Consider the following 22,394-nt stretch of genomic DNA (forward strand, 5'->3'; position numbering starts at 1 on the left):
GTATGTCATCTAAACCTGCCCTCTCTCAGTTTAAAATCATTACCCCATGTCCCATCATTAAATGCCCTTGTAGAAAGGCCCTCTCTAGCTTTGTTGGAAGCCCTCTTCAGGTATGGGATACCTGAATATACTCTAAGGTCCCAGAGGCTTCTCTTCTCCAGTCTGAACAGCCCCAACTCTTTCAACCCTCTCTCCACAGCACAAGTGCTTCAACCCTCTGGTCACCTTTGTGGTCTCCTCTGGAATTGCTCCAACAGGTCCATGTCTTCCTGTGCTGAGGACCCCAGAGCTGGTGCAGCACTGCAGGCGGGGTCTCACCAGAGCAGAGCAGAGGGACACAACCCCTTCCCTTGACCTGCTGCCCACGGTGCTGGGGATGCAGCCCAGGACACGTTTGGCTTTCTGGGCTGGAAGTGCACACTGACAGGTTGTCAATTCTCATGCACCAACACTTCCAAATACTCGTCAGGGCTGCTCTTGATCCATGCTCTTGCGCTTGGGATTGCCCTGATTCAGGGTCAGGACCTTGTACTTTGTGAGGTTCTATTCATCTTATTGGAACCATGAGGAACCCCCAAGTTATCCAAAAGCTCCTCAACCACACCTCTCAACTCCAGTGCCACAAAAGGCAGAGGTTCCCTCTCAGCTGTGATGAAGGGGAGCCTCTCTTGGTCATCCAGGACCAAAGACCCGTGGCTGTGGATTTCAGATTTTCCAGCAGGGGCAGCAGCTACTACCTGTTTCTCATCTTAGAAATGGACCAAGGAAGAGTCCATTTAAAATGTATGGCTTTTCCTGGCCACATTCACTTTCTGTATAAGGGAATAGGAACTATGCATGTTTAGCATTGACAGGACCATGCATTAAAGCAAAAGCCATTTCCAAATGAAAATGTGGAAATTTGATGATTGAATTACAACATTCTAGTTTAGAGGCTGCACCATATGGATATGGCCTCTACACTGTTCAGCTGCCTATCTGTCCTCCCCTACGGAAGAACTTAAATTTTATTCTAGCTATAAAAACCAGACTCTAACATTCAAAACCCCCAATAAAACTAATGGAACCAAATTTTACTTACAGTGGAGGGGCTGGAACTAGATGATCTTTAACGTCCTTTCCAACCCAAGCCTTTCTATCAATCTATGATTTGTTTTGTAGATAAACACACCAGAAGAAGACACACTGTGTATCCTGGACAATTTAGCAACTGCAGGGAGTTTAGTAGAACAAATTTACTTTGGTCCAAAAATAAATAGATTATAATACAGCCACTGCCTCTGAAATTAACTTACAGCTAGATATTGTGGTGTGAGTCCTCCAAGACCTGTGAGGTTTCCCCAAGTGGCAGTATTGAGCTGTTGCATCTGCTGAGCCAACTGCTGCTGCAAACGCCGCTGCTCCTTGTCCTTTTGGGTGTCAGCAAACTTCACCACGATTGGCGAAGAGCAGCCCTGTGGTTGGACAGATCAGGAAAGACAGAAGGGTTAAATCACACCAGGTCACCATCGCCATGTGAGCTCAGCCATGTCCTGTAGGGCCACTGGCACTGGCACAAGCAGATTGTTCACCCTCTCTTTGTGACTGGCACGTGTAGGACTGCAAGGACTAAGATTTTTCAGGTTCTCAGGAAAAGAGGCTATGGAAAAATTATTGATTCCCCAGCTCTTTTTATAAAGCACCTTTCTTCAGGCTCTCTTTTCCTTCCAGCTATCAAAATTGCTGCCAGAGACAGCAAAGTGTACCAGTCCTCTTTAATTAAGCTCCACAGCTGATGAGACGGATGCGATGCTTTGTCTGCAGTCTGTTTTCGAGGCAGCGCCAAAGGGAGAGGTGTCCAACCCCCGTGCTGCCAGGACCCACACAGCCAACACTGCCCTGCCATCATGGTCTGGCTGTGCCATCACTCTCAGTGCAGCTGGCATGGGCATCCTAAAGAGACTGGGAGCAGCAGATTTACCTCAGCACCTGCCAGCAGTGAGGCCCTGGCCCTGTTCACACCAAGGACCCCCAGTCAATTCACCCACCTGCCGTCCGCTCCCAGGCACGCTTTGTATCAAGCACCCTTGAGATGTGAACAAAGGGCAGGATGCAGACCAAAAGGGCCTAGTTCTGGTGATAGCAGCCCATTCCTGATGGCCACCATTTCTTCTAGTGCTTCTATCAGCCTCTTGTTACATGGTATGGTATGGCAAGGCTGTAAGATGCCTTAGGAAATAGGGAAGCTGTAAAAAAGAGCTAGAGGTCTGGTCTGTAGCCTATTCCTCACCCATGGCTGAGGGACCCTTGGGAAGAAGCTGGAGGTCACAGACCAAATGGACTTTTGAGGTAAACTGGAATTTTCCTCAGACTTCAAATTGGGCATTCCTGGGCAAAGTCACTGAGACAATGAGACGTGATTATGAAAGATGTCTCTATTGATTTCTCAGTTTTTTTCCCTGCTAAGAAATGTTTCATATTTTAACCTTTCAAGTCTTAATTTTTTCAGATGAAGAAAGCAAACTATATACTGCAATGATTCAGTTCTTCAAATTAATTCAAGCATTTTATGAGTCATCAAAACTGTCAATCCATTTCATACTGCTTTTCAACTTCACAGCATCCAATGAATAACTTCCCTTGCCATGCTTTGTTATACTAATTTCTTGCCTAACTCCAATGTGAACACAATGGCAGGAGTGATAAGTGACTCAAGTCCAAGAAACACAGCAGTGCTTTAGCCAAAGTGTATAGTGTGAGATGCAGAGTAGGGTTATACTTCACCTACTCTTCCCATGGCTGCTCTCACAACACCATGAATATCTTCAGAAAAGTTCCTGTCCTCAATAATTTACAAAAGGCAGCCATGAACCTTTTCTCTGAAAAACCCTCACATCAGGACAAATGATAAAAATATTCCCAATCATCAGATGAAATGATGAAATAAACCATAATAATAATAATAATAATAATAATAATATCTCTCATATAAAGATCCCTCATCATCCCACTGTTCCTTTAGAATTGTTAGAAAATTATCGCTTGTGGTTTATTATTCCACCTCCAATTCTTTTCTTGTGTGTTTCATGGTAAAAATGTCTTTCAGTTTTTCAGTGAGGAAGAAAGGAGATACATAACACTCCAGCAATCAAATAAAGATTATGAAGGAGTTGGCTTGTTACACAATTACCTCTCTCTAGTGATTTTTATACTAATATTAAAAATAAGATCATTTAGAAAAAAAAAGAAAAAAAGAAAAAGGATCCAGGGGGTAGAGGATGCGAGAGAGATTTTTCTGGTTTTGCTAATAAAACCCCCCCAAGCTGTTTCTATCTTATACAAGGTTTGGTAACAGTGTGCTTAGAACAACTGGAACTTACTGCCTTCTGCCTGGATGTACAGGAGAATCAAGTCTATTTCCAAAGAAATAAAAATGAGTATCAAAGGAAGAAATATTATATGGTTATTTCAGTTTTCAGTTCGGTAGTTCAACACTACAGCTGACATATTTATGAATTCTTAAATGTCAGTAAATTGTATAAAAACAATATCTCTGCAATTTATGAATCTATAATTCATTTTTTCACTGTCTGCTCTATATTTCATCACTTCATCTTTTTCAAGAAAGCAAACATTCTGAAGACTGAGATTATATCTAGCAATTGGCTCTATATGAGAAAAGGGTTGTTATTGTTGTATCAAATTTACTCCATGATAACAAATTAGTGTCTTCTACTGCTGCTGCATTTGAATGACTTAAACAAACAAACAAAAAAACTCCACAGAAAATAAATAGAAGAGCAAACACTTTAGAGCAGCAATTATATTTTAAAAATCAGTTGATTTAACCAGGTCAGTAAGTCAGGTGGAAAGAGCAGTAAGAGAATGTATTATTCATCTGGACTTAACAACCCCACTGTTCTTTCTTAGCCCACTTTGAAAATTCATCTTGGTTAATGATGTGTGCCAAAGAACTGAAAATAATAAAAAATGAAAAAAAAAATCTGTAGTAATTGTGTTGAAATGCAATTGTGTGCTACATATATTCTCTTAAGCCCACTTTTGTTTGCAAAGGACATGAAACCAAAGTCTCCAAGGATGATTGTTTCAGGCTAAGGGTTGACTTGTAACACTAGTCAACCCAATTAACTTTTCACTAGAAGAATATTGGCAAAAGTGAGCAATTTTTTTTTTTTTTTTTTTTTTTTTTTTTTTGCCTACCGGGCTACAGGGTGACCCCTGTTTTATGCACTTCTATTTTCTAGCTTGAGGGGAAGCTTCCAGCACATACACAAGGTGCATCTCCCTTCCTCATTCAATGGCTTCATATTTCCATGCCATTCAGTGCCATTTTGTTCCCAATAGCTGGTGCTGCCTTCCTATTTTTCTGTTGTCAGGTTGAGTCCCTCCTCCACGGAGAGGGACGGTGCATGGCTTCTTTCCAAGAAGGGATTCAGCCTAAAAGCTCAACTGACACAAAGACCCAGATGTTTAAAGGGCAAAATATTTGGAATTGCCTCACCAATTTGGGGATCTCATTGATGATGTCCCTAAAGGTGTTGAGAAGGATTTTGATCCAAGAGTAGCTGTTCTACAGAACTAATCTCATTGAGAGTATCCTGTCAAAATGCAGCCCTTTTTGGAGCAGTGCATACAACAGAGGACTGGGAGAATTTGTCTGGGAGGTGTTATGTCTTTATTTTACCGTCTTCGGAAGTAGAGCTGCATAAAATTCATTTTGCTAGATGGAAAAATACATTAAAGCACATGGAAAATATAGGTAAAACACAGTATTACCAATAAGCATTTCCTTTTTACTTGGAATCAAACCCAGAAAAACATATAGATCTGAATTAATGGAGCAGTGCACAGCAGACAAATTACTACGAGTATTATTTCAGAGATTCAAAGTGGCAGTTTATTCACAATATACTGTCAGACTGCATAGACTGTATAACAGCAGCTTTCTAGTAAAGATAATTTCGTTTATTCTCATCTCATTGGCAGATTCTCAACTAAAACTGTATACCCAGGGTCTAAAAATGCATTGCACTGAAAAGAAAACACATTGATTATAAAAGAAGCTCAACCAAATTCAAACGTGATGTTTGGAAAGACAATAGCTTTGCAATGCTGGTATCATTACTTGTACTATACAGGAAACAGTTAGTGACATTTTCATGCACTGGCTTGAATTTTATCTTCTCCTCCTCCTTGTCCTCTGTCCACCCTCCCACCCCTGGTCTCCCCCCTTGGCTCGTTACACAAAGCAGCTCAACGACATGACGCAATAATGATTGTTTAGCACCCAGCATGCTTTGGGAGACTAGAGCATTGCAAAGGAAAATCACTGAGAGAAAAAAAAAAAAAAAAAAAAGAAATAAAATTGAAAGGTCCTGGTGGAAAAAGAAATAATTAAAAAAAAAAAAAAAAGAAACAAGTGCACATAACATCAATGCCACCTCTGAGAAAAATCATCACTACACGAAGATACAGTATACATAATACAGTATAACATGCACTCTCCAATGATAAGCTAGATCCAGAGTAAGTAAAGATTTCATACTTGTGCGGTTTTTTGTGCAAAATTCTGAAAGACCATGACAAAAATCACAGACTGAAAAAAGTTTTGAGATTGCCAGACAAGCTGTGGCATCCGATAACCACTCCAATGACCAGATCATTAGCCTGCAGCTAAAGTCACATTAAATGAACCAGTTTAAAGTTTTGAGCTGCTCATCATGATAAAACACGAGGCCATAGAGGCAGTTTGGAAGGGAATGAAGAGTGTTGCTTGTGAGGGGCCAGCCACGATGGTGCTCTGGAGGAAGTGCCACACTCTGATATGCACTGTCATCATTAGCATTTTTATTGGCTACATGAATAAGGCAAAATAATATTAACTTAAAAAGAGATTCTATTTGCAGAAAAACACATGCACTAGTAACTCAGCGTGGCCATGTTAAATCTCTTGAGCTTTTTCTCAGAGCAGTGCAAACCACAACACTTAGAAATCTATTTAAAGAAGCTAAGATTTTTCTTTGGGGGAGAATGTGTCTTAAAAAAAGAGGTAATTTACTCATCAGAGACACTCTGAGTACAACTGAGGAGTGGTATTCACAGCATTTTTATTTTCTGCTGAATGCCACTGAAAACAGGATTGAGAGCCGTGTTTGGATACCACACAGCAGCCTTATTGTGCTCTTCCAGGTGATTGAGAAAAATAAAGCTTCACAAAGACAGGTAGAGTGAGCTGGTAAAAAAATTTAAATCTGTGATTGTCATGTGTCTGATCTGATCCAGGAGAGCATGGCTTTACCATTCGCAATCATTTGCACAAAGAAAACAAAGAAAGGGCAAATGATACAGTACTGTACCTCCATGGTCTGAGACTGGTGCATGGCTTTGATTGCATTCTGTGCCATTGCCCTTGTAGAAAATGTGACAAACGCACAGCCTGTGGGAACAAGGGGACAGGGAGCAGGAAAGACAAAAAACAACAAGACAAAAGGGTTGGACGCTTGTTAAACCAACACAGTCTACGAGAACGGCCACAAGACGACACTGTTCTCAGTAGTACATAAAAATAAACAACTTCTCTAGTTTATTTATTGACAGTGCTGACTTGCTAATCTGACCATAGATGAAAGAAAAAAAAAATTAAGTGGGGATGGGTGACAAGAAGGGTTTTTATTTAATTTTTTTGTTTGTTTTGCTTTGTTTTGCTTTGTGGTTTTTTTTTTTTTTTGTTTGTTCTGTTTTGTTACTGTTTTTATTCTTTAGCCACAGGGTTTGAAATAAATAAGGCTTTTATGTAGCCTTTGGATTGCATAGTTAAATCTATTCAGACCATGCATTAACAATTGCTTGCTCTGGCTTTTGTGTAGGTAAACTGTGGATAGTGAATAAATGTCGGCATCACTGACAGCTGAACTGAGAATTTAATAAAGGGGTCCATAACATCACAAATTACTGTGATGCACCAAGAAGGATCATATAAATAAGGATAAGGAAAACTCCACTGTGCATCCTGTGACTATTTGTGAAAAGACTCAGACAAAATTCAGTAATGTAGGTGGAATCTCAACATTTAAGAAAATAACATTTTACAAATAAAAATCCTTATGGTATTTGTTTTTCCGAGTTCTACGTACAAGTGTAATTCTTTGATCTGTGAAAGCTACTGCCAGCTTGAACAATTCTGAAGCTATGTGCATGAATAACTGAAAAAAAATCACTCTTTTTTCTCCTCTTCAGCCTTTAAAATCATAATGAAAAGCCAGTAGGCTAATGCCTGGGCTATTTTTCCACTCTTTTACTATTGTCAGCCATACCTACACTAGGCATGGTGCAGGTCAACGTTTTCAGTGCATGACTCACTGCCCTTTTGGCTAATAAAAACATTGCCTCCTGAGATTTACATTTTATTCTTCATGCACCCTTGGGCATCTTAAAGAAAAAGACTGTGAAATTAATGCAGATTCAGGCTGATTTTGTAATAATACCATGGCACACTAAAAGCTTAGCTAAAGCAACACAGACTTATTTCACTTGTGATCTCTAATGACTTTAAAAGTGCATTGATTTTCAGCTCCCTTAGCCTTGCACAGTTTGAACTTAGGTTTCAGAGAATAATTTAGTGTTCCACTCAATTTCCTCAAAACATTATTATTATTACTACTTAAAAGATTTCCAAATGAAGCAGATCTAAGCACTGAGAGGCTAAAGCATATTGTCATTTTAGAGCTAATGCATGAAAGCTACATTCTGGCATCAAAAATACAATATTGTTGCCCCTGTGGCCAATGGGCAAAATAAACCATTTTGCAATCCAGCAAGCAACAGATTGTTTGGTTTATGCAAATCAATTTGAGGCATAGAATACCTTTTCTTTGTAGCTCTGTGTGTACCTGGTAAGATTATCAAGTCAAGACTGTATTCACATTTTAATCAAACAACAGTAAGAGAAAGCAATGCCTGATCATTACCCAAAAGCACTACATCTAGTCATGAAAATAAAGTCAATGCATTTTTGCATCATGCGGTATTTTTTTTTTCCTCTTTAATGTAAAGGCCCTTGATTCAAGAGAACCTAAGCTGGCTTACGTAGCTCTGGCTGATAAGCATCATAAAATCAGAAATCAGAATTTTTTTACCCAAACTTCACCACAGCATTGTGACTCTCTGTATTTCTTAGGTAACAAAAACAGCTGATGATGTCTCACTACTGTTTAGCCACACTACATAATGCTATACTAGTCTTGTTCAGCAACAAATTTCTGTCAAAGAATATGATGTAACAAACCAGCTTTCTGTACAGCAATCCAGACAAAATGTGCAGTAGAAGGGTAAATAGTCTACAGTACTTCTCCTAGATTCCATATTGGTGCACTAAAATTAAAGAGGCCCAAATTTACCGTCAGTCTCAAAGTAATCTCTCTTAATACCATTTCTGTTATTAGCATTATTCTTTCCTTGTCTTGCAAATTCAGTGGGGGATGAGTACAAATAGAGATATACTGGAGGGCAGGCAAGGAACCCCATACAGAGCCTTGAATAACATTGCTGATAATGGTCAAGAAACTGCTTAATTCACTTGTTTGGCTCTCACTATCCAGGAGTGTGTACTAGAGTGACAGTTACTGAATGGAGGTTTCAAATGCATGAGAATCATGTAAAATGTCAACAAAAAAAAATCAGTAAGACACAGTTTATGCATTTATCACAATTTCTCCCCAGCAGTTCTGTTGTAAGTAACTTACTGAGAGATGTTGCAATTAGCAGAGAACCAGCAGAGAAATACGGCTGCATTCCTCTCAAGATAAAGCACACTCCCCCTTCCCTCCCTTAAGCTTTCTCTCTTTTTAACCACAGGGCTCAGCTGTTGAGTGCCTTCAGTGCCCAACACCACTGCAAAGCCTTCCTCCTCCTCACTCCTCAGCCCAAAAACATTTGCATGGGTCTCGTTGCCTTTGTCATGGAGCAAAAAGACCTTCGTAGCAGATCTCTGTACCAATTTGAAAGAAACTTGTTCTTTGGGCAAGGGGAATGCCTGATGAATGAAGTTACGCAGCTTGAATATGAGCATTTGGAAGCAGCATTCCACAGAGAGGATGGGGCTGCATTTTAATTAGGGTTTGCCAGCCAGAGGCTACAAGGTTAAGTCCCCTTGTTATCTCCATTCAGCAGGCTATTTCCCACCGATGGACAGTGGCCATTCCCACAGAAAATTCCCAATTTACCTCAATAACATGGCAAAAATTCAGTAGACAATGTTACTTCTAAATTATTTGAAAACCCAGACTTTAAGAGGTTGCCATTAAGTGCCCAAATTAAACATTTGTTAATTTAACCATCCTTCCAGACATTGTTACATGTATTCATATTCAAAGGTTATTTTTCAGCTATCAAACCTGGACACTCACACACAACATTTGTATATTTATTATGTGTGCATATATATTTTATTATGCGTGGAATATGGGATCCTATATATTTTATTATGTGAGAACTATGGAATCCTTTCCTTCATGACCAGACTGCCACAGTGGAGGGGAGCTAAGCCTATGTCATAGGATTTGGTCTATTTAACTCAATCACTTTGCATCTATACTTTTTGTGTTCAGAAAAGCTGTTCTTCTGAAATGCTTGTATTTATTGCCATGGTCAATTGCAGGATCTTGATTTTCCTCTATGGGGCACATGTGCACTTGAGGAGGATGGTTTTGTTGGGCACCTAAAATTTAATCAGAAGTTGGTATCCAAGGACACTGGATTTCATTTCTTTATGTTTCTGAAGGGGTAGGAAAACCCTTCCCAGCACACTCTCACACACTATATCACATGGGTGCAGGTGGTCTTTTGGGAACACACTGCCAGCTTTAGGACCATAAATCACAATTATAAGAGGACAGGACTAATGAGATTTCATGCCTCGTAGTGCAAGGAAGCAAGAAAGATTTTCATGGCCTCTTACCTCATCCTATGAAACATGGCATTGATTGGCATGCCACAGACTGAGGTCTTCCAGACCCATAGCTACAAGCAAACTATTTCTCTTCTACCCCACCAAGTCCTGATATTCAATTATTCCCTTCTTACCGGAGCTGTGGAGCTCTCTGGGAGGGAAAATATGGAGGGGGGATATTTCTATAGCTAATACCTTGAAATAACTTCATTTTGTACAGCCAGCTACCTAGCTACTCAAAAAATAGATTGTTTTGTAAAAACAGCCAACCTGCAAGACACCTCACACTTATTTATCAGCTCTGGTTTCAAAATGTCAGGGATCACTGACAGAAAGAAAAAAGGAGCGAGAAAGAAGATCTAAGGATTTTAGCTGTTCTCCAAGGCTGCCTTCTTACCCCCTACAGCAGATAAATGAGTGACTGGAGAAAGGCTGCTGGAAGTAATTTCCTTCTGCAGGCAGAATTGGAGTAAGACTCCCAGCCCTGGCATGGGAGAAATTTTGGAGCACATTATCACATCTACCATATTGGCTGAGAGAACATCTAAACTCACAGCATTGCTCCTTACTCTTCTCCCACTACAAACTAAAAGAGATTTTTTAAAAAAATCTGTGAAATTCGATAGGCTTCCTCCTTGACCCTGGACATCCCAAACCTAGGGCTTGCTGCTTGAGTGGCTGAATAATTGAAATATTTAAAAAAACTCAGCTTTGCCCCATTTCAGCTCCTGCTTTGTGTGATTCTTTGCATCTCAGGCTTTCCTAGACTGCTGAGAAACATTCAGTCAGCAGTTTTTGCACAGCCTAACACAACATCAATACCTGCGAGCTCAAAGTGAAGTAGAACATTTTTACGTATGGAAGTCTCAGGTAAGGTTCATACCTACGCAAGAAACCTCCCTCAGGAAACCACCATGGTCTACCAGGGTTTTAATGTAAAGCTAAAGGGATAAGCAAAATACAGAGACATTGGTTTTGACATAGAAGAAGACTTCAGAGATTTTAAAAGCCACCCAAGCAAAAGCTGTGGCTGCACAGCTGGTGCTGTAATGGTTGCACCACAGCTTCCCAGTACACTGTAAACAAGTTTTTCTTCAATTTCTGTGAAGAAACAAAAGTGAAAAGCTGCCAAATACTCCTGCAAGGAGTAGTTGGGATCCTCTGAGATGAAAGCTTCTATTTAAAGAAAAGATAAGGCTTGAATAAAAAGCTATGGAAATTGAAGTGTGTTAAAAATAAGCTCTAGTTGGGTTAAAATGTTTCTAGCTGAGATTGCTAAATAGACTTTTCCTTTCCTGTGCTAATACAGCCCAGTCTGAAGGAAGGAACATCCTGGAAAACAGCTTTCTAATGAAGACATCACACAAAAATCTGTCTTGGTGGCTAAAATACATTTCATCTACAAACTAAATTGTACAGCAACTTGTTTACCGTAGTGATATTTGGTTGTTAAGTATTACCTAAGACACACAACGACAGGGCTGAGACCAAGTGCAACAATTCAGTCTAAAGAAATTAATTCAAAAAAGCCACAGTGAAGCTCTTCAGTTTATGCATATCAGGCACACAAAGGTAACAAGAGGCACATCCATGTCTCAGCTCTTCAGCTCTACTGACTTGACTATTGACCAGATGACAGGTTGTAGATTTTAAATTTCCTGAAGTTCATGATTCCCTCGAAGCATTTCTAATTGGACATTCAATTACCCACCCTGCAAAGTACAGACTTCAGTAAGTGGAATTTACACAAACCCAGAATTAAATGGGTACCAAAGACCACATTCTCTAACTGTGCTTCAATGATCCTCTTGTTGGAATAAAGCCTCTTGCAAATTATTTTATTTCAGGATTGCCTCTTGGGAGGGATTGCTGCAAAACTGCAGTAATGGAAATCTGAGATGTAGCTACTGGCCAAAGGCCAGGAGAGGCATTGGTCAGTTGGATGTGTTTCTTCCCTCCCAGCTGCAAAAGAGTTTCATCAAGGGAAAACAAAATTAAATGTGCCATAATGATTGGAAAAAATGAAAATGTTACCACATTGCAGCAAAAGGAATAAGGCATGGAGGTGCTTCTGAAGAGCTATTGAAAACACAGCACTTCCACTGCCCTTGCTTCCCACCACTTACTGATACACAATGCAGGTGATGCCTAATCTAGGGTGTTCCCACAACTGGCACCTCATGTTACTTTAGCTCAGAAAGGAGCAGTAAATATCCAGAGGAAAGAAAACCCCAGCATAGAAGTCTCCTCACCTATCCTTCCCTGCAATTAATTGTGTTGCAAATACTAATTTTCTTTTACTAATTCATCAAGAAAACCCTTGAATCTGAAAGTTCTGAATGGATTTTCAAGAAATTAAATTGCCTCACCATGGTGTAACTCGCTATTCCATTTCTAACCGGCTCTTAAAGCAAAGAAAGAATGAGAAAAACAATCCTTGTAATCAATGTCTGCAGAAATGTTCACTTGTCCCATGTGCCTGGTGATGTTTTGTTAAAAAATCATACAATTAGGAGCCCAGAAGATGTAGAAAAATGCATTTTGAGGTTTTGCACAATTTTCATGGTATATCCAACTCTCTCTACATGTTATTAGCAGGTTTTTTCAGTGCATGCTATTAACCCAGTTGACTTCTTTCTGGTATCTGACATACAAATCTGCACTTAGCAATACAGCAGAATAATTTGCTATGTGGTGCTCCTGTGATAAGGATAAGAGGATTTTTTTTATCATCATTACGGATGGTAATAATTCCTAGAGTGATACAGAGATATTGATCCACTGATCTAAAAAAAGCATTTTACAAAGGCAGAGGAGCATCGCTACCCTTATTTTAAGCAACAGGATAACAGAGATGATGAGCAACCAACTCACCTACGGTCAATACAGCACATCAGTGGCACAGCTACAAATCAAACTTGGGTATTTCTGTCTATTTTTGCACAGTCCAGTGTGTGTGCAAACAGACAGCCTGCCTGTCTGTGTTGGCATCTGTGGCCATGTAGACATTACATAGTGCTGGGAGTCAGGAGGTCTGAAAGTTTCCTTAAGCCGTTTACAATAAGTGATTTAAAAATCTTAATCATCTGAAGCAGTTCACTTCTACTTTTTCATGATAATGAAGCTTAGCCCATGATATCACAATCATGAATTTTTGTAAAGCATACTTAGCTCTTCAGAAAAAGTGCTGGATTAAACAACCCTGCAGGCTGAATCCTTCTCTCTGAATAATGAGTATCGTACAGGCAGTGGCAAGCTTCTTTAGATAGTCCTGTGAACCCTGCTCAAGGGGCCGCCAGCCACTGTGGCTGTTGGGTCCCTGGTTTCTTTATCTCTACAGCCAACAGGGTATTTTTATTTTTTAATACCTTTCACAGCCAGGAATTACTCACTGCCAGCCAGCTAATTTCACAGGGACTATCCCAGAGCCTTTGGAAGGCAATGTTTTTTGGTTGCTGCCTATTCTTGTAGCTGATCGAAATATAGCAAGTTACAGGTATAAACAATGGTTATTTCTTAGATGCAGGAGTGAGTAACAATGGGGGAAAACATGACTCAAGCTAAAAAAACTCTCAGTTTTTTTAAAACACACTGCTCCACCACTGGAGCTCTGTATCATTACTTTAGTCTCGTTTTAGAGGTGAGTTTCAAACAGCTGACAGGAATTTGAATTGGAAAAGGTGGTGGTCCATTATCAGTAGTGACAGCAATGGGTGTGACTTTGTTAAAAGTTCTGTCAACTCTTGGTTAGGAACTACAATAGAAACAACCAGTTCCATCTCTTTCCCTCTCTCCCTTTATCTCAGCACTTATCACACTCATCACAAAGTGTTACATTTTCCCTTGATGCCACAGGATTTCTCCTTGCTACTGGAGCCCATGTGGTACAGTACAACCCTAAATCCTGCCTATGAGTTGACAGCAGACTGTTGCCCTCCTAGTGCTAAAGCTGCTGATGTAGTGTAGACACGGGGTAACATAAAAGTCAACTGAAACCTTTTTAGTCTTTACTAAGTAAAAAAAACCAAACCCAGTCCAAACCAAAACTTTTCTACTGAGCAGTGTAACCTGGAGCTATTCCTTGCAACTATCTGCTGGTAACACAAGTTATTTCCCTGAACTCTTTAGAAAGCTCAAAAGGTGGCATAAATACCAAGGAAGATACTGTTCAAGATTTTTTCCATCTGAGATACCATGAGATGTACTTGTTATGCAATTGAAAAGAGATACCAAACACAATTTACTGGACCACCTTTCTATCTCACTGCTCTGAGCACTGAACTGAGCTCCTGAAGGCTCTGGCATGGCAAGGTCAGTGTTTTCCTCAGACAGTGACTATTTTTCATTCACCTCTCTGTGTCTAAGAGGGAAGCACATCTGGACAGGTGCTGAGAAAACAAATAATGTTTGTGGCAAAGGGAATTAACATCTTGGCAAAGGTAACATGAATTAAAACTCATTAAGGACTGTAACTCTTTACAAAGATTTAACAGTGTAAATTCTCCCTCCAGAAGCAGTTTTTCACCTTGTGCTTTTTCAGTCAAGCTCCCTCCTCTGCAGATGTCCCTCAGCACTTTTTATTTCAACTGCAATACCAGCCATTTTCCCCATACTTTGCCTTCTCTCATGGAGTGGTGGTTTTGTGAAGCTGATAAAAATCTGCCTGAAAACCTGGTTGGCGCAGCTGAACCCATTCTGAAGTGTGAACATGGGTGTGTAGAAAGCAATTCGAGTTTAACAAGGCATGAGGCATGAGGGCATGATAGAATATCAGTCGTGATTGTGACCGAAATGAACCCGAGTGGCACAGAGGATGCAGCTCTGCTGTGGTTACTGGTGTGTGACCTACCTGCTCTGAGATCTTCAGTCTCCAGCAGGAGAGAACAGCACATTAACTCTACAGCTGTGCTGGCCAGCACTCGACACTGCCCCGCCTGATACACTGGACACACGGCTTAGGAATCTCAGCTCCTGATTGTTGTGAGATTGCTGTTCACAGCAGAACAAAACTACCCCACCAACCTCACTTACTCTGTTGGATTTCATAATTAGCTTTTCTATGCTCCTACTATACTGAGTCTGTTGAATTAAAGCAAGTATGCAGTGGGATTTTTATGGACCCCAGGAAAGATCCGTTTCTTTGTTGGGTGATGCTGACAAGTCAATTAAATCTTTTTTTGGGGCTCAAAACATCTGATGCACCGATCTTGTTATTTCAGCAGTTAATTAGCTCCTTTCCCACTTGTGTCTTCCATCATCCCTTCCTTGTGCTGCTCACACAATGAAATCAGTGAAAATCAGAAATACTTATTTTGCCTCAGTGTTGGGTCTAGAAAGATAATGGCAACACTCGACTGCATCAGCAAACATTCCTTATTTAGCTGCAATTTTAGACCTGTGCCCTAATCTTCATCATGAGGCTCTCCTTGCCTGAAGGGACTGCTGCATCCCAGCCCCAAAAATCTGGGGATCACAAAGCATAAATCTAAGTGCATAATATTCTTGGTGCTCCCTATTTATTGTCTGAGTGGCTTTCCAACAAGTCCTTATTTTTCAGAAGTAGTACAGCACATGCTTTCAAGCAGTGCCATGATATACAGGAATACCTGCACTTCCTTTGCTGAAATTTATGGGTGTTTTATAGAAACTGGGCCACTCACAAAACAAAAAACCCCATGAACAAATTGTTGCACAAAATTCTGTGTGTCCTATTGCCTACTAGAAACAAGTAGGTCTAAAAGTAAAAAAAAAAAAAAGTCTAAATCTATACCCATATTTATATGCAAAGTGGGTGCTATTACCTTTTTCTATGTCTTTTGAAAATGTAATAAAATGCATAAACTGTGTACTTTCTATGTATTTGTTTTTCCTATAGATGTGTTGTTTTTCACAGCTCCACAATTAAAATTACTTTACTCCTTGTGCTATTAAATGGCTGTGGCAGGTACAACAGCATGATCCTGCACTGAGAGATGGGGCTATCCCTATTTCTTTTTCCATTCACCAACCCCTGGCACTGATGTTTTGAGAAGGTTCATGCTCTGAGAATAAATTCAGGTCCATATACCATGGAGTTACTATTCAGTCTATGTCATCAATATACATTTATCTTTCTGTTCAATAGGTTTTCAGAAGGCCTTTCCCTAAAAGTTACTTTTGCACTCAAAAGGGATCCCTGGCTATTGAAATCTGTGCAGCATTTCATTTCCAAGTTCAGGTTGACCACTTGACCACTCTTGATGGTGATGCATTACACCTCTGCCCTGGTTTTTGGGTTGTGGTAGAGGCACAAGATTTAAAAACTCGTTTTGCAAACTTTTGTCCAGGCAATGCTCTCAGGTCCAAGCTAATCTCTTTGTATCTCAGTTGCAGCAGACCTATGTTTTGCATATAGTTACAGAAAACACAGGAATGGAGAAGATAATGCTACAATGAGGGCCAGTTCCCATCACCCCTCATGCCTTCAAGCAGTCATTTACAGTCCTCTCCTTTATTTATTTTTTTTTCTTTTTTTTTTTTTTGACCTTGTGCTACAAAGCAGAAATGGGGTCAGGGGAGCAACTTTGATTTTGTGAGAGCAGAAAACTGAGGGTGTTTTCTCAGGGTGCAAAGGAACCTTTCCAGCTGACAAACAGGGTGATAACACAAGTTAATATGTTGGCACCGAGACCTTTCTGACACTGGAAATAAAAGGTGATAATTTCAGTCACTGTGAAAAGTTCATGTGGATACCTTCATCACGTGGGACGTATTACAGCATAACCTCTCGCTGCAGACAGTGGCTCTGCCTACCTTGGCTGTGACATAAAGCTCCCAATTAGCACTTAAGGAAAGAGACTTTACAGGCTGCACACTCACCTCGGCTCAGCCCATCTGGTCCCCGAAGGATTCGGCATTCTTCTATCTGGCCGAACGGAGAAAACATCACCCTGATATCATTCTCATTACACTTCTTCGAAACCATTCCTATGAACAATTTTCTGTCTTCCACAGCTAGAAGATAAAAATAATGAATGAGCAAAGGCCATTTCATCTTTTTCCTGTGATCAATGCTTCATTACCACATCAAACCCAGCTCCAGTCATGTGAGTCTGGCTCTGTAACTGAAGACAAGTCCTAAGGCAAACACTTTATACTTACAACCTCCCTTTCCCCCTTCCCCCCCCACCCCAAATATCTCTTTTTTTTTTTTTTTTTTCTTTTTTTTTTTCTCTCTCTCTCATTTTTCTAGTGGTGCTTGCTGTTTATATAACATATTAATTGGCTGTCTTAGTCACTCTGCATACACCTCCCCTTCGAGGCTTCTAAAAGGAAAGCATCCTCTGTTAGAGACACTTTTAAAGATATCTTTGCATGGATTCTAATTCAGATAAATTCCCTCATCCCCCTCATGTGTGAAAGAAATCACGATGGGGTGAGGGTGAAGAAGGGATTGTGCATGTAATGATACCAGCTAATGAAAAACATTCCTGAGAAATGTTTTGAGAGCAGCTCCTATCTGAGCTTTCAATTTCAGCCAACTTAATGCACAGCACTGGGAAGGCAAATGTGCAATGACTGCTCTGGAAGAAGAATGCATTAAATTTTTCTGCCTTTTTTTTTTTTTGTTTTTTTTTTTTTTTTTTCAGTGGCACAGCCCTCTCCCCTTCAGGAGGACACGAGACTTATTTCAGGACATCACTGGAATGCCCTTTGATGTGTAATGATGCTGAGTTTGCAAAAAAACCACCATGAAAAATGTGCTTTACCTGAATTATTGGTAGAATATTTCCTGCCTGCACTGTCACCAGCACCAGCACAAGCTGGACTGCTGCAGCAGGATGCACACAGTCCTATTAATCAAGCTCAAATTTGCAGGTCTAAAACTGGGAACTCTTGTCAAAAATGAAAGAGGTCATCAAAACTTAATTCACTCTGGAAAAACTTAAAAATGTTAACGCATCCACCCATCTATATTAAACCAAAAATCTAAGTGCTTATTATACAGTACATACACCGCTGCTTTCTTCTCCTCTGGAAATGGCATGTAAATCCAATTCCCTGTTAATGAGCAGACTGTCAGGGTTTGTGGGGAAGCAAAGAGGGAAGGAAAGCTTTACTCCAGAGAGTCTGCACTGCACTTACTTATTTCCATTATTGTGCAAATTATTTTTGTAATGAAGTATTTTCATTCCTGCATTTACAAAAAAAAAAAAAAAAAAAAAAAAAAAAAAAAAAAAAAAAAAAAAAGAATCCTCCTTTGCTCTCTAACTCTTCTCCTGTGTTAGTACGAGTTTGTCACATGGAAAAAATTGCAGCTGAGGAAGAAGGAAATGGGTCCAATTTTTCTAGGATTTTATTTGTGTTATAGTTCAACACTTTCAGTACATTTAATAATTTCAAGAATAACAAGAAGAAGTTCATGTTTATTGATCACGAGAAGCGTTTGAAGTAATTTTCTCTTTAAATTGCTGACTTTAAAAAGTATTTGTAGCTTTTATACAAGCAAGCACCAATCCCATGCATTTTTCAGAACCCAAAACAGAGACCAGCCCCTGCAATCCCAGCTTCTCACTCTACAAGCTTGCAAGAAAATTGGTGTGAATTTAACACCCAGGGGAAGATGCTTTCTTCAGAAGAGATTCCTCAAGACTGAACACTTTCATTCACACTTTATACTGAGGTTCCACATGCAGGTGAACTCTCCACAAAGGGTTAAGAAATGATGAATGCATGGGATGAGCCCAGTTATATACAGATCAGGAGCTGAATATGCCTGATTGCAAATAAGACCTGCAAGTTGGGATATTTATATACACACACACACACACATATATATGTCTTATTATGAAACTTTACATCTGATTCATAATATATAGCTGACCTTGATGATGCTAATTATTATTTTAAGGGTGGGAAAGCCAAATTGCCTTGCTCACAACTCCAAGAGGAGTGCAGGCTGCCACTTCTGCTGGTGGAAGGATGTCTGTAACCTGGCTGCAGACAATTCCTATATTGCCTTGAGCAATCTTTCTGAGGAAGTTCCCTGGCCAGCCTGTCCCCTTGACAACAACCACAGACTATGGCCATAGTGCAGGAAAGGTTTTGAGACAAGAGACCCAGCTGGGCTGCCAGGCCTGGATTTCTCCACACCACAGACTGGTGCCAAGCACATTTCCAAGCATTGCCTTCTGCTCTGTGTTATGAACCTCTTATTTTGTGTCTCTGTGTCAGCCAGTTTGAATTTGGGTTGATCTTAAGCTTGAAATACAGTGTACAGGTCTACCCTAAGGGTGACTAGGTTCCAACCCTCTTTTAAAAATAGCTGCTGGCTAAGTTGGACAAATGCCTGCCACAGCATCCCAAAGGAGGTCCCTTGGGTCCTGCTTCAGTGCCAGGACAAAGCCTCAAACCAAAGAGATTCACATGGAGACTCAAAAGAAACGAGATGTGAACAGAAGGCTTTGTTTTAATTTTCCAAAGAGTAGCAGGCGACAAACTCCCCATCGGCCTCCTTCGCTCTTGCTAGTAAACCTATAAATATGCCATTTAACTAACATGATTTGCAGGTTTGCAGCTTGAGGGTGATTTTATAGTAAATTAAACATCCAGCTCCTGTGTACTGTACATCTTAAAAATGCAGATTTCATGAAGAATGCTCAGAGTACAGAAAACATATTGATATGATGACGTGCTCTGCATTCAGTGCCATTAGTCAGTGCTGATCAGTGTTGAAGCTTAAGAAAATTGCTATTCTTTTTCTGGCTAGGGGCCCAGCATAAAAAACATTTAAAGTGACAATTGTCAAGATCAAAATGACATGTTTTCACTCCATCTGATAGAACATCTGATATTATTAGGCTGAAAGAGTTTTTAACAACATATTCCCACACAGAGAAAGGAATACTTTTCCACCTCAATAAGACTGATTTTCAGAAGTTATTTCTGCATTTTTGGTCAGCCACTTCTTTCTTTCTAAAATGAATTCTCACCAGCCACACAGGCAAGGACTGAGAATCAGACAACAGAGTGCAAGAAGTGTGGGTCAAATGTATTTAGAGGTTAGCAAATTTCCCTCTGGATATGCCAAGCCTGCAGATTTTCCTGTGTTGGATTTCTCCCACAGACTCTAAAATGAGGAGCCCAGCATGACATGACCCAGCAAAGCACTGAGGCTGGGACAGGTGCTGCTTCTTAGGGAAAGGATGGCAGCCTAAACCCATCTGGCCTAACTTCAGTGACCTACAGGTTTGGTCTCAGCTCAACTGGCTGGTGGCAATGCCAAGAGATCAGCTCCTCCAAAGAGCGACAGATCTCACCTCTCCCAGGATGGCTTTTGTCATGGGAGTCTCTCCCCTGCTACTGACAGTAGATTACAGATTTTTGTATATTGACTGAGTAGATTGACAGATGCTGTTGCCTTCCAGCCAACTCCCAGATCTTGGGCATCATGATGTCCTGAGCTCCAGCTGCAGGGACAGGAGGAATGAATGAGCTCTGAGGGACTGGACAAAGCCTGGGAGCTGTGAGTGCTTTGGGCAATGAGAGCAGGCAAAGAAGGCTGGGGAAAGGATAACAGTGTGCAAGGGCCTTGTGTGCATGTATCTCAAAACCATTTCACTGCTGCTTGATAACTCTATCTCTCATCCTTAGGGTAGGTTTCAACAATTCAAAATCCAAAAAAATCAAAGCTTTTTTAGCATGTGTTTGACATCATTATTTCTGAACCTTGCTCATGGGCTTAAGTTGAACTTTTTGGCTATTTTACACCACTCTGGGGGAATGAAAAAGATACAACTGTTTGGAAGCAGCAGGTAGGATGGGATGGCTGAGTGCTCCTTGATGGAGCAGAAGCAGCCAGAAGGTCACAGTAAACAAGGCCTGATGTTCTATTTACAGGAAGGAAAGTGTGAAACTGTGCAGTTTCTTGATTAACACATTATGGGGTTCACCTTTAATCCATCCCAACACATTACAAACACAGGTTGGCTGTGCTGCCAGGGTAGTTCGAGTGACACATCCAGTGCTAAGCCTGCTGGATTTGGGGTGGGGTTTGCCAGAATGCAGGAACACTGCATGAGAAGGTGCAGACACCTGTTTTAAAATGAGGTGAGTTGCTCTTCTAACCCCATCAAGGCTGACACTGCCATCACTAGCACACGTGTCTGGGCATCGTGTTTGAACCCAGAACTCTGCCTTAGCCATCAAAGGTTATGAGAGATGAAATCTGTCTCTGCTGGGGGAGCTTTCAAACTGAGCTTCCTGAATTCTGACAGCACTACATCCAGTGTGCAGGATAACATCCTGAAGGGTCTAATTTTTTAGCTTTACTCAATTTGCTTCAGTAATGAGCATTTCTTGCAGGCTGTATTAGATTGCCTGGGCTAACCCAGGAGGATAAAGGAGTAGAGATTATTTTCTGAATGCTACAAAAGAATTAAACCCTATAATAATTGTGGGAAATCTCCCTGAAGATTCGGCATAACTTTCCTTTTCACTCTTCTAAACCCCCAAAATTCTGAAAGATCCTTTATTGTACATTTCTGAGTTCAGTCAGATAGAGTGCATTTTCTCCTGCCTTCTCTTTTGAGCAAACAGATAAATAGTTAATTATGTATAAATGGTGTGGAGGGTTTTTTGTTTTTAATCCCACATAGAAGGGAAAGGGCGAAATCAGACTTTTTATCCCTAGCTGTAAGGCTGTGAAAACCCCTTGCATACAATCTGTCAAAGTCACACCTGAATCCAGAGCTGCCTGCATTAATTATCAACTTTTCTATGTGTTAGTGCTAACATATGGCATCTAATTACTACCTCCAATTCAGTAAAGTTGTGCCACTTAGAATTTCAAAATTATTTAAAAATTTTCCACTAATAAAATCAATAAAAATAAATTTTAAGATTCCTCAGCTACCCATTCCCTACTTTTTTTTTTTTTTTTTAATAGAGAATTTTGTCATTTTCCCTGAAGCGGTGGTGTTTTGATCCATTTAAGAGCATACTGTCTGCAGGATATGTGCCTGAAAGAATTGACTGTGTTCAAATCCAGATCCAAGACACTTAAGCATTTGCAAATTGTAGGATGTCAATGGCCACAGACAACTCAGAGTCAAGCAGGTGTTTGAAAGTTTTTCAGCATTAGACTGGAGGAACCCTCTTTGTTTGAAAAAGGGAAAATGTCCTTAAAAGGATAAAGATGATGAGTGATGGATCTAGTAATGGTGGAACCTTCAAAGTTGAAAACATGCTTTTTTGGCAGAAAATCCTTAACCAAAACTTTCTAGACAGACCAAAACTACCTGCACAAAGGTGATCAGACCAGGACACACAACAAAATTCATCATCAGCAAATCTTCAAGAGATGTTATGTTTTTTAACAGTAAGAAGCTTTTCAAAATCCCCCATGTTAGACAAATTAATTAAATCTGAGGGCAAGTCATGCCCCATCAACTCTAGGTGTTCAAAGCTT

The 22,394-nt window shown here is 40.2% G+C and overlaps 1 protein-coding gene across 3 annotated transcripts in view; it reads right to left on the reverse strand.

Annotated features, from left to right (window-relative positions):
* Positions 1-22,394, reverse strand: part of CELF2 (CUGBP Elav-like family member 2) — a 376,889-nt gene that overhangs the window by 52,185 nt on the left and 302,310 nt on the right. For all 3 annotated transcript variants that reach the window (XM_083859037.1, XM_083859038.1, XM_083859039.1), the window contains 3 exons: positions 16,805-16,939; positions 6,357-6,436; positions 1,296-1,454 (listed from right to left, as the gene is read on the reverse strand). In XM_083859037.1, the coding sequence (XP_083715163.1) occupies positions 1,296-1,454; positions 6,357-6,436; positions 16,805-16,939 (374 nt within the window). The remainder of the gene's footprint in view (positions 1-1,295; positions 1,455-6,356; positions 6,437-16,804; positions 16,940-22,394) is intronic.

Source organism: Zosterops lateralis, assembly GCF_965231275.1.
Source record: "Zosterops lateralis genome assembly, chromosome: 4".
Lineage (NCBI taxonomy): Eukaryota > Metazoa > Chordata > Aves > Passeriformes > Zosteropidae > Zosterops > Zosterops lateralis.